The sequence below is a fragment of the Apodemus sylvaticus genome, chromosome 23 (assembly GCF_947179515.1).
Source record: "Apodemus sylvaticus chromosome 23, mApoSyl1.1, whole genome shotgun sequence".
In the NCBI taxonomy this organism is placed as follows: Eukaryota; Metazoa; Chordata; class Mammalia; order Rodentia; family Muridae; genus Apodemus; species Apodemus sylvaticus.
The window spans coordinates 26569016-26585032 of NC_067494.1; the positions used below are offsets into that span (position 1 = coordinate 26569016).

The 16017-nt window shown below is 41.6% G+C and overlaps 1 protein-coding gene across 5 annotated transcripts in view; it reads left to right on the top strand.

Moving 5' to 3' along the window:
- Window positions 1-16017, top strand: part of Utrn (utrophin) — a 508244-nt gene that overhangs the window by 170838 nt on the left and 321389 nt on the right. For all 5 annotated transcript variants that reach the window (XM_052169847.1, XM_052169848.1, XM_052169850.1 and 2 more), the window contains 6 exons: window positions 2334-2447; window positions 3288-3443; window positions 8222-8392; window positions 10728-10907; window positions 13016-13150; window positions 15193-15342. In XM_052169847.1, the coding sequence (XP_052025807.1) occupies window positions 2334-2447; window positions 3288-3443; window positions 8222-8392; window positions 10728-10907; window positions 13016-13150; window positions 15193-15342 (906 nt within the window). The remainder of the gene's footprint in view (window positions 1-2333; window positions 2448-3287; window positions 3444-8221; window positions 8393-10727; window positions 10908-13015; window positions 13151-15192; window positions 15343-16017) is intronic.

Here is a 16017-nt window from a genome sequence, read left to right on the forward strand (position 1 = left end):
ACAGGTGCCTCCCCCCCCCCCCCAGGCTGTGTGTCCTCACCTGTGTCCGGGGTATCTGAGAAGGCGAGGAAGAGGTGATTGATACCCTAAAACTCCCTCTCATTTCCCAGTGATGAGTTAAAGCTGTCTTTTTCAGTCAGAGCTGACTGTGACTGTCAGCCCTCTTGGGGTATGAGGCACCTCTATGTGTTAATGACAAAAAATCTTAGCAGCTGTGAAACGATTTTCCTCTTTCAAAATTAGCTTCCGTGGATTTCCTAGTACCGCAGAAATTCTATGTTCTCTAGGAGTTAAGAATGAAGATTAACAAGGCAACAGGGTAAACAGGCAAGTTTAAAAAGCGTGTTTTGTGAAACCCAGTTTTTATTTTTAGTGATTTATTTTTAAATTTTATGTGCCTTTCTGAGTATGTGCACATATGTTTGTACCTTGTGCATGCAGTACCAGTAGAGGCCAGAAGAGGGTGCTGGATCGTCCATAGCTGGAATTTAAAGACAGTTGTGAGTTGCCTTGGGGGTGCTGAGAACAGAACCCTGCTTCTCAGTAAGAGCAGTGAGTGCCCTTATCTGCTGGGATATCCCTCCGGCCCCACTTCCATTTTATTAGCATTTATTAATTATAAACAACGGGTGTCATTAAGCCACTAAAAAATCCTAACACTCAAAAAGCAAGAAACCCAATTGAAACCAACCAACTAGACCAGAACCTGTACCCAGTAGAAAATTGTGTTTCTCTGTCCGCTTTCTAAATAGAGGAAAGTTACAAAGAGAGGCTATAGGAAAGTTACAAAGAGAGGCTGAAAGGTTAAAAGTTTTAATTATTTTGTTGGCTTGTTGTTGGTCTATTTTTTAAACTGCTGTTGTCAGCAAAACAAAACAAAATTTGGTATTTATAATGATCAAGTTCTATAGTTATACTAGCCATCTGTTAAGCAATGTTTGGTAGGGGAAGCTTATTTTGAGGTAATTACTGAGACTACTGGGGTTTTAGTGAGTTTTTATGTTGTTCCTGCCGTATTTAAGAACAAACGAGTTTAACCCAAAAGAAACATGGGGCAACCTCTCAATAAGAAAAATCCAAAAATGGTTTTTGGTGGTATTTTATAGGTGTAATTTGTTTTATAGGTGAAGCTTGCTGTATGGTGAGTTCTGTCTTTATGATTCATTCCAGTTTTATAAGAATAGTAATAGTTGGTTTTGTTTGGTATATTATAGGAATATTAAATAATTTTTTTGTTGTCTCAAGAGCACATGAATCAGAATGGTTTGTGCATTACCCAGCTATATTGCCCTATAAATGTCGCCAAAGAAAGAATATTTAGCCTTCACAGGACGAGGGAGACACATGGTGGTCACTTTCAAATTTAAAGATTTATTTATTTATTATGTATTTGAGTACACCATTGCTCTCTTCAGACACACCAGAAGTTGGCCTCAGACCCCATTACAGATGGTTATAAGCCACCATGTGGTTGCTGGGATTTGAACACAGGCCCTCTGGAAGAGCAGTCGGTGCTCTTAACCAGAGACTGAGCCATCTCTCCAGCCCTCACTTTGGAATTTGACCATTCATGTTTACTTCTGTTTCTAGGAGTGATCAAGAAAGAACCGCAGGGGGCTCAGGGAAGCGTTAGGGAACTTAACAAGGCAGAGTAGCCAAGGAAGGACCAGGAGGCTTGGGAAAAATGGCTGCCTCTTTAGTATTGAAATTTACGTGTGACTGACACTGATTTCAATACAGGTACTCCTTTGCAATCTCCTCTCTAAAGCCTACTTTCTAGAAAGCGGTTGCCTTCTCATTGTACTTACTAACTTTGAATGGTTAAAAGAACTGAAATACACCGGACAGAGGCTAGTTCTGTTTTCAAAGAAGGAGGCAGCCTGTGGAAGAGTGAGGAGTCCTGTGTCATGTTTCCTTCACGGTGCTGTGTGCTTGCTCCCAGTTCCAGTAACTTCCCAGAAAAATTTGCTCTAAGTTGTTAGTTGAAAGCCAAAGATTTTTTTTTTGTGCTGATTATGACTAGAACAGCATTTTTCCTATAATTTGACTCTTAGTCCTAAATATTGCTTGCATTTGAATAAAATAGTTTATTCCAGAGTGGCTTGAGACTTGCGGAACGATCCCTTCAACTGTCATGTTTGGAAACGTCTACTTGAGGAGAAACTAAAGTCTTATTTTCCAAGTTGGGAGACTTCAAAGAGGAAATGAAATAAATGAAAACGATGCTATCGGGTTTTGAGACGTTGCTTTTTCTTTGGTCCCAGTAGATCTTGAGATGCGGCGTGTTGAACGTCACCGAGTAATATCCCCCTCTGTTATTGTGTTCGATGTAGGCGGATTCGGAAGTCATCGAGAAGTGGACAAATGGTATCAAAGACTTCCTCCTGAAAGAGCAGGCGGCCCAGGCAGATACTGCTGCTCTGCAGAGGCGGCTTGACCAATGTGCCGTGAGTTCTGCTGATCTGGCAGTCCTACTTGAATAAATAACATTTTCTTCCCGCTCTTTGTCATTTGCCGTTATTAAAATTGTAAGAATAGGGCTTATGAAGTCTAGATAAAGTGTCTTTTGTTATAAAGCTTCTATTTTGGCTTTATAGCTAATAAGGACAGACAGATTGCTCGTATTTTATTGCCGTCTGTGGTTATAGTGACAAGAACAAGAGTGAATTTATTTCCTCAGAGCCGTTTTCTTCTGTTAAGATGGTGATCTTAATGTAATGATTACCACAAGCGTGTCGCTGCCATTGTACCACACAATGAGCCTTTATGAGAAGCATATCTAGCAAATGAAATGTGCTAGCAACACAGTTCACGCCTGAGAATCATCAGTCCTCGCTAGAGGTTCCCAACCTTCCTAATGCTGTGACCTTTAATACAGTTCCTTATGTTGTGGTGAACACCAACCATAAAATTATTTTCATTGCTACTTCATAACTGTCATTCTGCTACTGTTATGAATCATAATGTAAATATCTGGTGTGCAGGCTATCTGATATGTGACCCCCAAAGGGATTCGGCCTACAGGTTGAGAATCGCTACTCTAAATTAATTAAAAGTCATACTTCCCACTGAGATTCAAGTAATTCTAATTTAATTTTTAGCAAGCGACTGTATTAAATGCCAGGCAAAATGAATTTCTAGATGTGAGCCATCTCTTAAGTAGCTGAGAATCCTGACTCCCTGGCAATGTGTCCTAGAAATATTTGTAAGCTCCAGGTCGATAGGTGAGATACTGATGTCCGTTTACATAGGAATAGGCTTAACATGCACTTATTTCCTGTATTCAGACATTTGCTAATGAAATCGAAGTGGTCGAGTCATCTCTGAAAAACATGAGGGAAATTGAGACTGGCCTTCAGAGGTGTCCAGTCACTGGAGTCAAGACTTGGGTCCAGGCAAGACTAGTGGATTACCAATCCCAACTGGAGAAATTCAGCAAAGAGGTGAGCTTTGCCCCTTCTTTAGGAGGGGGACACACTGATACTGGCTTCTCTTGACCACGAAAACAAAACTGAAAAATAGTGCTCCAGAATTTTTACAGGAAAGCATAAAACACAATTAAGCACACACGCACACATGCACAGACATATGCACACACGCATATATAGATATAGATATGGAAATGGAGATACAGATATAGATATAGATATGTGTGTGTGAGATATAAACATACACAAACAATCTTCTTCCTTAATTTTAAGGTGGATATTAAATATATATTAAAGACATATATATTATATATATTATATATAATATAAATGTTTACTTATTTTGATTGTTTATTATATATTATACATAATATATAAAGATATATAAGATATATATAAGGTATATAAAAGATATGTAAAGATATATTAATATTAAACATACAAGATATATTAAATATCTTAATATATATTGTATAAACAATATGTTTACTATATTAGTATATTGTATAAATATAAATTTAATATATATATTTAAAATTAAGCAAGAGTATTACTTACTCGGTGGGTCTCAGGATTTTTCTGTTCTTTCTGTTTTCAATCGAGTTCCACACATTTATTCGTGACACTTGTCCTGCCTTGAGGACATTTGAGTGTGGCATCCACTAATTATAGCTAGTAATCGCTTAAGCAGCAGATATTTATTAATCAGCCACAGTGTAGTATTTTCTTTAGTGTCTGCTGCCAAGCTTCCTTGTGTGCCCTGGGACACAGAAATGACCAGGGAAAAGCTTCCCCTTGAGGGGCTTGCATTCCTGTGAGGCAGGTGAACTGTCCAGGAGGGACAGCCCAGAGTCAAGAGAAGGTAGATTTCTTTACAATGGTTTTGGCCAGGGAGTTGCTCAGACTGGGACATGGCTGTAGATTCCTGAAACAAAGAAAGAGGCGGGGCATGCCAGATCTGGGTCCAGCCTTAGAGTATGGGGGTTTCCTGTTTTAAAGCTCAGCTGTGGCAGTGAATGGGTGTGCTTCCTGAGGACCCACGCAGGGTGCTGGAGCTGTGAGAGTGAAGGGAGTTAGTGATATGGGAACTGGGAATCCCTGAGGTCAGAAGGAAGGGTAGAGATAGGCCGCCACTGGGGCAAGCAGGCTGGATTTGATTTAAGAATGATGGCAACTTGTGTGAGCAGTCTTGAAAATGTGTTAACTCATTTTGTTTGTTATTACTGTGAGTATATGCATGCGTGCGTGCGTGCGTGTGTGCGTGCGTGTGTGCATGCATGCGTGCTGGTACATGTCAAGGCCAAAAGTAACTTTCCAGTAACTCTTCTACCTGGGTGTGAGTCTGGGTGTTCGAACTCAGTTCTCCAGGCTTGGCTGCTGAGCTTACCCGCTCAAGTTTGAGAGTCTCGAGCAGAGACAGGACACACGATAGACATTTTAAGTTCTTTTCAGCTTCTGTGTAGATGGGGTTTGGTTTGCTTCAGAAAGCCACGGGTAGAAGCAGAGAAAGCACTTAGGTCATTGCAGAGATCTAAGAGTTGATGACTCTTGGCTGGAGAGATTGTGTTTGCGGTCAGGAGAAATACCATGTGGAGACTGTCTTTTGGGAACAGAGACAGGGCTTGGGTGGAGGGCAATGTAAGATGGAAAATGGGTGGATCCAGGTGGCTCTGGATATTGGCAAATGATGTGTTCAGTGTGGATTGTGGTTGCTCTCTGAATGATAAGAACTGGGGAGAAGGAGCTCCTCAGGGCCAGGTAAATTGATGAGTCCTGTTCTGGAAGGATGGAGGTGGGGCTGACTCTGCACAGACAAAGGCTGCTTAGATTTTTTTTCCCTCTCTTTAAAATTTTAGCTTTTAAAGTTCTTAGTGCCCTTGGGGCATGGGAACCAGAAGACAGTGAGTTAGAGGTGTGAATAAAGCCGGGGGCATAGTATTCACATTATCTCAGTTAACAACCAAGCTTTAACTTTGACCAGGTAGAGGCTGAACAGTAGAGGGGGGTGGTGGGACATTATTCTACAGTGGCATGAATGGTTTGTTCTTGTTTTAGCCCAACATCTTCAGTTTGAACATATTCTAATGAGGGGAATTATAATAATGCTACAGAGAAACACCCACGGACCTATGCCAAGATTTATCAGTAGCAAGTCTTGTTTTATATTTTCTATTTATCTCTGAAAATATGTATTTGATAGGATCTTGAAATTATTGTCCTAATTACAACATAGGCATTTGTCAAAATGCCATGATCAAACTCAAGAAAATAATCTTTTTGTAATGTCACTGAATATACTAGCCGGGTTTATATTTTTATACCTGCTGTATAATCTGATAGTGTAAGTAGCTGGGGATTTTGTCTGAGGAAATAGAGAGCATCATTCCTAAGTGACATTGAGGAATACGCACCTATGCAGCATCCATCATCTCCTTATCTTCTGTCTCCCTGTATCCATGCATTCCTCCATCTGTCCTTCATCCTCCATCGTCTTCATCCATCCATGGTCTGCCATCACCATCTCCTGTCATAGATATCCGTCCATCCATCATCCTGCTTCCATCTGTTCACAACACTATAAAATCTATTGTATGGAAAATATTTAGATCAGTTCTATACAATTTATATCACTCACTAGTAAAATTAAAAAGAGTTGTAGAGAATATATTATATATATTGTAATTAGCAAGAATAGGTCTGCCTGGGACTGGAGAGATGGGTTAGCAGTTAAGAGTCCTTCAACTCTTGTTGAGGACCCAGATTCCATTTCCAGCACCCACAGGGCAGCACACAACAGTCTTGTAACTCCAGTTCCAGATGGTCTTGATGTGCCCTCTTCTGGCCCTCATGGGTACTGCATGCGCATGGTACACAAGAATACACGCAGGCAAAATACACCTACACACAAAATAAAAATAAGTAAAAAAAAAAAGGTCATGTCGAACAAGAATGCACAGAAACGTGTCTCATATTATGAGATCATGACAGAAATTAGCACTGTTCCAAAACACTGAGTGTATAGTTATGATTTTTGTGGGTTTTATTCTCAACTTTTCTATGGATCCATTAAAATGATAAAATTTACTGTTGCTCAGGAAATGTAAACAAAGAACCTTCTGGAAGTGAGCCCAAAAGTCTACATTTATGTGGCTGTATTGCATTTTATACACACGTACAGACACACACACACACACACAGACATACATAGACAGACATAGACACACATACACAGACACACACAGACACAGACACACACAGACACACATATACATACACAGACACAGACACAGGCACACACACAGACACACATAGACACACACAGATACATGGACACACAGACACACACACAGATACACGGACACACAGACACATACACACATAGAAACTATGTTATAGTTTTAGTAAGAGCTGCCCAAGCAAAAGTGTTGAGCATCCGTCAAGGGAAGAGCACTGTGTGCTGTTGTGGCTTCTCCCGGAGGAGTCACACCCTAGCTTGCGGGATGGGCATGGAAAGAAAGTTCCTAGTCTATTTTTAGGCCTGTGCTCCTGTTTGGAGGGAGGGAGCAGGAAAGCCTCTGACTGTTCCTTAACCCACATTCCTGGGAGCCCATCCTGTTCCTGTCCTGGCCTCTGGTTACTGTCAGCTCTGGCCTCTATTCAGACGTGTAATTTGAGCAGGCTACTGGACATGTCAGGAGAAGGTTGTACTATTCCTGTGTGACAGGATCATCTCTTTCAGCTGAAGTAAGTTTGTGGTTAGGTGAGGAACTCTGAAAATATTTCCAGACTCCTCTGAAGTTCTTCACAAAGTTACTGAGCCAGATTCAGACAGATAGCTATTTTCAAATATATGTTCTACTTTCTTTTTTATGTTTTAACTTTGTCTTATGCCCTCCGGTGTTTTGTCTGTTTGTATGTCTATGTGGGTAGGGTGTTGGATTTCCTGGAACTGGAGTTACAGTTACAGATAGTTGTGAGCCATCATGTGGATATTGGGAATTGAACCTGCATCCTCTGGAAGAGCAGCCAGTGCTCTTAACCGTTGAGCCATCTCTTGAGTGTTTATCTTCTCTTTTCTAACCAACATGTTGTAGGGTAATATCTTATGGACATCTTTTATAATAGTTCTTTTCAACCTTAGTTTTTTTCCCTTATTTTTTGAGAACAGATCTTACTCTGTTGAGCGGGATTCACAGAGATCTACCTGCTTCTGCCTCCCAAGTGCTGGCAAAAGAATGTGTGAACATACCCAGCTCTAGGTTCATTTGAAGGATATGAGGACACCATGGGAATTCTGCTTCCTGTACACACACACACACACACACACACACACACACACAGACACATACACAGACACACACACATATTTGACAGTGTTACAATTAAATTACTTGATGTATACACCTTTATATATACCTTTATCGCTATAGGTTAAGCTCCTTAATGTGGAATTAAAAGGTCAGAAACCAAGTTAGTTCTGCTGTCTGTCTTTCACAATGTTGGGAGGCACTGGGCAGGCTACCAGGGAGAAAAAACACCAGCTGTGAACCCTATTTTCAGAGTTATAGGAGATGTCTTTTAGTTAGGTTCACGTCTAAAATGTATAGAATCCATTATATTTTCATCATTTCCTATATTACACAGCACCAGCACAGGATACTTAAAACGTTTTACCTGAATGTTAAAACATACGCCTGAAAATTCATTGCAGTGCCTTTAAATATTAAAGGGTAGAACTTGGCATTTAATGTATTAACATGTATTTACTGAGTGGAGTGGTGTTTCCTTCCTAGATTGCTATTCAAAAAAGCAGGTTGTCAGATAGTCAGGAAAAAGCCATGAACTTGAAAAAGGATTTGGCCGAGATGCAGGAGTGGATGGCTCAGGCTGAGGAGGACTACCTGGAGAGGGACTTCGAGTACAAATCTCCCGAAGAACTCGAGTGTGCGGTGGAGGAAATGAAGGTAAGGCCGTCCTCCCGCCTGCCCTCCTCACACTGGTCACTCTCTTGGTCCCTCACCTGTCTCACCACACTGAGCCACATGGACAAGTCTGCTCTCAGAGTAGGAGTGAGTGCAGAGCAGCTGTGGGGATTTTAGTTGGGAAAGGAGGCCAGTGGCAGTCCACTGGTTCAAGTCCACCCTGGAGTTGATCGATGGTGGGAAGTCTCTGTGGATAGTTACGAAGACTTTTGTCTCAAAGAAGGGTTGTGAGGAGAAACTGTAATTTTTATTACTGTAGTAAACACATATAATATAAATTTCTACCATTTAGCAGTTTCTTGGTGTATATTTTATGGTATTAATTATAGTCATGGTGGTGTATGACTTCTATCTCTGCTTCCAGGAAGTGTAATTTTTGGTAAGGAGCAAAGGAGACTTCACAAAGCGGTTGGAGGTTATCCTACTTCTAGTGGGTTTGATTCTAGTGACTATCGGGGGCCCAGGGAACCCCAGAACATCCTTGGAGCTGGAGGGTAGGGGATATAGAGTCAGTATTGGGGGCACATGGAAACCATAGAACATCCTTAGGGCAGGAGGCAAGCAGTAGAGAGTCAGTATTGGGGGCAAGGGAACCCCAGGATGTCCTTGGAGAAGGAAGCATGGAGTATAGAGAGAAGATAAGGTGAAGATACGTTGGAGTCATAGGCTGTGGTTCCAGAAACGCCTGTTCCTGTGTCAGCAGTTGATCTTGTATAAGAACTGGGCCTCAGACCCACACTTCCTCCACTGTTCTTCACGCATGAGGGCATGATTCTGTCTTTACGAGTCATCCTTCTTGTCAGGTGTTGGGGGAGGGGCACAACGTTAATCCCAGCACTTCAGAGGCAGGGGCAGAGGGGCAGAGGGGCAGAGGGGCAGAGGGGCAGAGGGGCAGAGGCAGATGAATCTTTGAGTTTGATGCCAGTCCTGTCTACAGAGCAAGTTCCAGAGTAGCCAGGGCTACACGGAGAAATCCTGTCTTAAAACAAAAGATGGCTCGGTGGTTAAGAGCACTGACTGCTCTTCCAGAGGTCCTGAGTTCAATTCCCAGCAAACACATAGGTGGCTCATAACCATCTGTAATGGAGATCTGATGCACCCTTCTGGTGTGGCTGAAGACAGCGACAGTATATTCACATACATGAAAAAAAATAAACAGATCCTTAAAAAAATGATTTCTTTGTAAAAGATCAAGTAACATGATATATGATTACCCCATAGGTAACTCAACCAATAATATATCTAAGGCAAAATTTTCTGTGCAGGTAGTTTTTAAAAAAGATTTTAGGTGACGTTCATACATGCTGTCTGAGTCAGTCCATATGAAAAGAGACTTGTTTAATCTGTGTTGAAGGATAAAAATATATATGATTTTTATGTAGCTCTTTGGAATATTTTATAAGTATTTTTACTGTCGAAAATATTTAAAGGTCGTCTACTCTATGAAGAACGACTACATTTGTCACTCACACCATTGGAACTGTAGTTTGGTGCTGTTTTTAAAAGCCATTGTAGTTGACAGTGAAGAAAAATGAGATTAAAATCTCGGATTGGGCAACACTCTATTTATTTTTATTCTTCGAAACAGCCATTAGGAATTTAAAAGCCACTACACTTAATTACTTTTCCCTCACCCTGGGAGAGCCGAAATCCATTAAGCAATAAAGCAAGCTAAAGTCGGAAGTTAAAGATGGCGGAGGCGGGTAGATTTTCTTGCATATGAGATTAAGAACCTTGAGCACAGATGGAAAGCCAGAGAGCAGCTATTTCTGGGTCAGGCTGTCCAGGGGAACTTCTTCATCTGCGTTATTGGAAGGATGGATGGGCCCATGGTACAGGAGGAAACTTTTTACAAGGATTTGTGGGACATTTTAATAGATGCCTCTGCCCTGGTATCCTGCTATTTTCGAGCGTCTTTATTTATTTCAATTTGATGTGTTCAGACCTCCAGTGGTCATTTAAAATGAGTTCATTTAGAATCCTACCCTGAGCCCAGAATTTGAAAATATATCTTGTCTGTAGACACTATTTAGGATAACTTGCCTCTAAACTCTGGTGTTATTAAAAGAAAATGTTGCAGGCACTGGGAATTGGAAACTAGAAGGGTGAGATTTTATTTTTAGCATTCTTTCAATAAAACCTCAGGCTACATAATTTTTTAAATAGTGTTCTACTCAGGCATATAGATTCATTTAGTTGTTTTGATTTTGGATTAGTTGTTGTTGTTATTATTAGTAGTAGTATCATTATTATTATTAAGACAGATATTAGTCACAGAGAAGGAACCATGTTTCAAATTGCTTCTTTCTTGGGACAGAGGGCAAAGGAGGATGTGCTGCAGAAGGAGGTGAGGGTGAAAATTCTGAAAGACAGCATCAAGCTGGTGGCTGCCAAGGTGCCCTCTGGTGGCCAGGAGTTGACGTCGGAGTTCAACGAGGTGCTGGAGAGCTACCAGCTTCTCTGCAATAGAATTCGAGGGAAGTGCCACACACTGGAGGTAAGAGCTTCCTTGCCCCACAGGTACCATCCTGAGATCCCGGTTCTGCTGTGCAATGCACATTTCTCTGTTTTATTAAAAAAAAAAAAGCTCCGTTAACTTTGTCAGACATCAGATTATAAATGTAATTTTTATGCACCAAGTAGATATAAATGAGAGAGATTTTTGGTTGGTTGATGTTTTGTTTTAAAAGAAGACCAAGGCCTGCATTTCTCAGGAGGTTCAATAGGAATAATTGATCCCCTTCAGGATTTACCAGTTTTCTATACTCAGTAGTCTTGTCAGGTTACAAAGGAGCCACAGAGTCTCCTTCAATCCCCAACTTCTCAACTGACTCATAAGGATCCAGCCTGCTGCTCTTTCTTACCCGGCTGACTACACAGATAGGAATTCAAGGTTTTACTTCTTTATTTTTACTTTGAGTAGAGTCTAATGTTTACTGGAGGGAAAACGAACTTCAGTATGTAGAGATTTCATTGCACTTTTAGATAGACAGTTTCAGTGCTCATTAGACTGAAGATCTAGATTATTCTGTGGGATTATTTTAATTTTATCTTCATGGCTTAAAAAAAATCTTGTCAAAAGCTTTAAGAAGCATTTTGAGTTATTCCAACTTTAATGAAGCACACCCTGCAATCAGCAGTTACATCGTTGTGAGCTCTGATAATGCAGTGGAAAGATTTAAGCTAAGTCTACTCATTCTACTTCTTGTAAGACCTGAGCAGATTTTTCAATCTGCTTCTTGCAAGATTAATGGGGTAGGGGGTGTAGAAATCTCCTCAGAAAGGTTCAATTTGCTCTGAACCAAGAGTCAACAAATTATGATAGAGGTCTCAAGTCTAATTGTGTAGTTTGAGCTAGGCAATGGTGTCCCATGCCTTTAATCCTAGCACTCAGGAAGCCAGAAGCAGGTGGATCTCTGAGTCCAAGATCAGCCTGGTCTACAGTGTAAGTTCTGGGATAGTCAGGGCCACATGGAGAAACCCTTCCCTGAAAAAAAAAGTCCTTTTTTTGGGGGTGGGGGTGGGGGTTGGTTAAGAGTGGTATTTCTAAAGGATTGAAAATGGCATAAACAACTATATGGCAACACCAAAGATGAAGCTGTGACATGGATGTCACCCCTAAAGTCTGAAATACCTTCTCTGTGCCTCTCTAGAAATACCTGCTGATCCCTGTTCTGGCCAGCAGAGCTGATATGGGGTATGGATGGGATTACGGCCTGACTCAGTATATGTAAAGAAGACAGATGCAGGGGATTTTGTGCAGAGCTCTAGTCTTACCAGTCAGATAACATCCTCTCATGGAGCAAGGGAAGAGAAGGCTCTAAATGCCTTTCTGGGCTTCTCTCCTACCTTAGAACTCTGAGTGGGAAGGACACAGGACTACTTGGCTCCTGTTTTGGTAAAGCGGGCCTATCCTCTTACGGGTCTTTCCTTATTAACTTGGAAAGAAGTCCAGATGGCTGCAGAGACATCTGCTCCCATTAGTTATCTAGGAATTGGAATTGGGTATGTCCTAGGAGATTTAAGTTCCTATAAAACATATCATGAATGATTGTTACCTTTTGCTTTTTCTGGGGGTGTTGTTGTTGTTGTTGTTGTTGGTGGTGGTGGTGGTGGTGGTACTGGGTATTGGATCCAGGGGCTTTGTCTGTCAGGCGTTGTTGTTGTTGTTGTGTTGTTGTTGTTGGTGGTGGTGGTACTGAGTATTGGACCCAGGGTCTTTGTCTGTCAGGCAAGTACAGGCTGTAACCACTGAGCTAAATCTCCAGCTCTTACATTTTCTTTAAAACAAAACAAAAATGTATTTCTCTGCTGTTTTATTCCCCTATTAATCATTCACGTTTGTTTTTGACATCCAACCAGGGCCTCAGAATTCATTTTAATGGAAAGGGAGGCGGCCTCTTTTACGTTTGTCCATCTTGCTCCATCTCAATTGCTCCTAGTTTATTGAAAATTTAATTTCATCTCATTTATTTGATAGTCTAGCTTCGCTGGCTTCTGAATTCCTGTACGTCACTCTTCCTGAAATGGAGTTCTTATTGATCGAGGAGATGACGTATGGTGATGTCTTCTCGTCAGCCTCCATTTCCCCTTCTCATTCTTTAGGAGGTCTGGTCTTGTTGGGTGGAGCTGCTTCACTATTTGGACCTGGAAACCACATGGTTGAACACGTTGGAGGAGCGCGTGAGGAGCACGGAGGCCCTGCCCGAGAGGGCGGAAGCTGTGCATGAAGCCCTGGAGGTTGGCACCTGATGTCTGAGCCAGTTATTTTCACTGTGATGAGGACAGTTGTGCTGTCTGTCTGTCTTTCTGTCCGTCCGTCCGTCCGTCCGTCCATCCATCCATACATCCATGCATCCATGCATCCATGCATCCATCCATCCATCCATCCATCCATCCATCCATCCATCCATCTTTGCATACCATAGGATATGTGTTGAGGTCAGAGCACAGTTTGCAAAAGTTATTTTCCCCCTTGTACCATGTAGCTCTCAGGGATCAAATTCAAGTTGTTAGGCTTTGAGGCAAGCTCCCTTTGACCCACTGAGCCATCTCCTCAGCCCCTGGGGACTCTTTATAATCAACTTTATAAGGCAGGAGCTACCTGGGTGCATTCTAGACACAGTCATGGCCACTAGCAGAGGCCAGTCCATTTTGCCATACACTGGACAAACTCTGTTTTGTTTCTTTGCACTTATGACTACGGCATGAACCATGCTTGAGGTGGCTTCTAGTTCATCATCGTCACGTCTGAAAAGTTGAAGCAGGCTGATCTGTGCATTCGTGAAGTCGGTGGCCCCCACCCCCACCATGGGGCTTGGTGTCGAGGCTGGGCTTCAGGCCCCTGGGGCTAAGAAATAGCCCACAGGCTTCCTCGTTCTGCAGCCACTACACAATACTGCAGTAATTACTTCAGAAACGAATTGCAGTGTAACACTTGTAGAGAGCAGTAGGGAAATTTGGGGATCCAGTGAACAGCAGAATGGGAAGTCAGAGACAATCGTGGGTGTGGCGGTGAGTGGGGCTACACTGAAGATGGATGCCGTGCAAGGAGAGACTTGCCACTTCTCAAACACAGCAGAGTAGAAGATGCACAGTGCGGAACCCGATAGATGCCCGATAAACAAACAACACACATGCCTTCCTCACAGGGCCTAAACATACATTCTAGAAAACCAGACAGTGGCAAGAAGAAGCGGGCCCCATGAGAAATGTGTTAAAGCATTTTCTGTTCTCTCTCTCTCTCTCTCTCTCTCTCTCTCTCTCTCTCTCTCTCTCTCTCTCTCTTCTCTCTCTCTCTCTTTTTCTCTCTCCTTCCTTCCTTCCTTCCTTCCTTCCTTCCTTCCTTCCTTCCTTCCTTCCTTCCTTCCTTCCTTCCTTCCTTCCTTCCTTCCAGATTTATTTATGTATGTATGTGAGTACACTTGTTACTTTCTTCAGACACACAAGAAGAAGTTGTTGGATCCCTAACTACAGATGGTTGTGAGCCACCATGTGGTTGCTGGGATTTGAACTCAGGACCTCTGGAAGAGCAGTCAGTGCTCTTAACCACTGAGCCATCTCTCCAGCCTTTGTATTTTCTCTTTCTTATCAGCATTCCTTTTATGCACGTATACCACAGGGCACTAAATGCAGACAAGGGGCTCATAGTCCCAATAGCTTTCGAAATGGTTTAAACCTTAGTTATTTCTTTTTATTGACTCGTTTGTCAAATCAAACTTGGTGGCTTTCAGACTTCCCATCTGCAGAATGGGAATAATATTTAATAACTTATGTTTATAAAACTGTATGCATAGAAATGATTAGTGTGTTTCTGTATCATGAGGTAGAAAAATGAATCTCTAATTTCACCAATGTAGTTAATGATGCGAGATAATTTTATTTGTACAGTTTTGAATCTCACACTGAGAGTTTCTCATTAAATTAATAATTATTCAAATTATTTTATGCAATTATATCATCACATGTTCTTGAAGTGTTTTTTTTCTTTTAAATCCACCTGCCTCTGCCTCCCAGAGTGCTGAGATTACAGGCATGCGCCACCACCGCCCGGCTGAAGTACTTTTTTAGTTTTGTGATTTTGGTAATCTATAGTGGATGATTTTATGAATTAGTTATTTCCTTAATTTTTGGCATTATTTGTTTCTTAAGTAGATTTCTAGAAGGTGGAATTAATACTTGGTGTAAAATGGCATTTTGCAAATCTTGATCCATTTAGACCCATTATTATTGTTGTTATTATTATTATTATTAATTATTATTATTATTTTGTCCCACTGCAGTCTCTCGAGTCTGTTTTGCGTCATCCAGCGGATAATCGCACGCAGATTCGGGAACTTGGGCAGACTCTGATTGATGGTGGGATTCTGGATGACTTAATCAGTGAGAAGCTGGAGGCTTTTAACAGCCGCTATGAAGAGCTGAGTCACTTGGTGAGAACCAGACATGCGCAGTGATTAGGTAGTTACTGCCGCAAGCTAACCCTGAGAGCTCCCTCTCATTTGGCACTTCCGTGTCGGTTACACTTGGTAATGTATAAATTGGTCCCCGTTAGTTAATGCTTTGGTGTGGTAAGGGTTAAAGTAGGCAGCCAATGTTAATGGGAGCCTAAGGGCTTTGAAGTATAGAATAGATCTAATATTTGTAGGTCAGACACAACACGATTAAACAAACAAACAAACAAACAAACAACCATCCAAATTGCCAGGACAAGGCATGGTGGTATATGCCTTTAACCCAAAAATTTAGACAGAGGCAAGTCGATCTCTGAGCTGGAGGCCGGAATGGTCTGCATAGGGAGTCCTAAGCCAGGTGAAGCTACAGAGTAAGAGATTGTCTCACCAAACCAATGCCACCCAAGCCAAACACCAAACCCAACCAAATCAAACCATGCTTTGTCAGGTACTGGATGTAGCCCAGTGGTAGCACTTGCTTAGTACACACAGGGTCATGGGTTAAATTCCCAGTCACCCTCTGTCTCCAACACTTAGAGATTATTTCTATTTGTGAATTATGCAATTTTGTGTAAGAATAGTATTACAGTTATGTCTAAGAATAATAACATCTATTTGTATGTCCTAGGTACTATTAGGGTCATCAGAATTTGA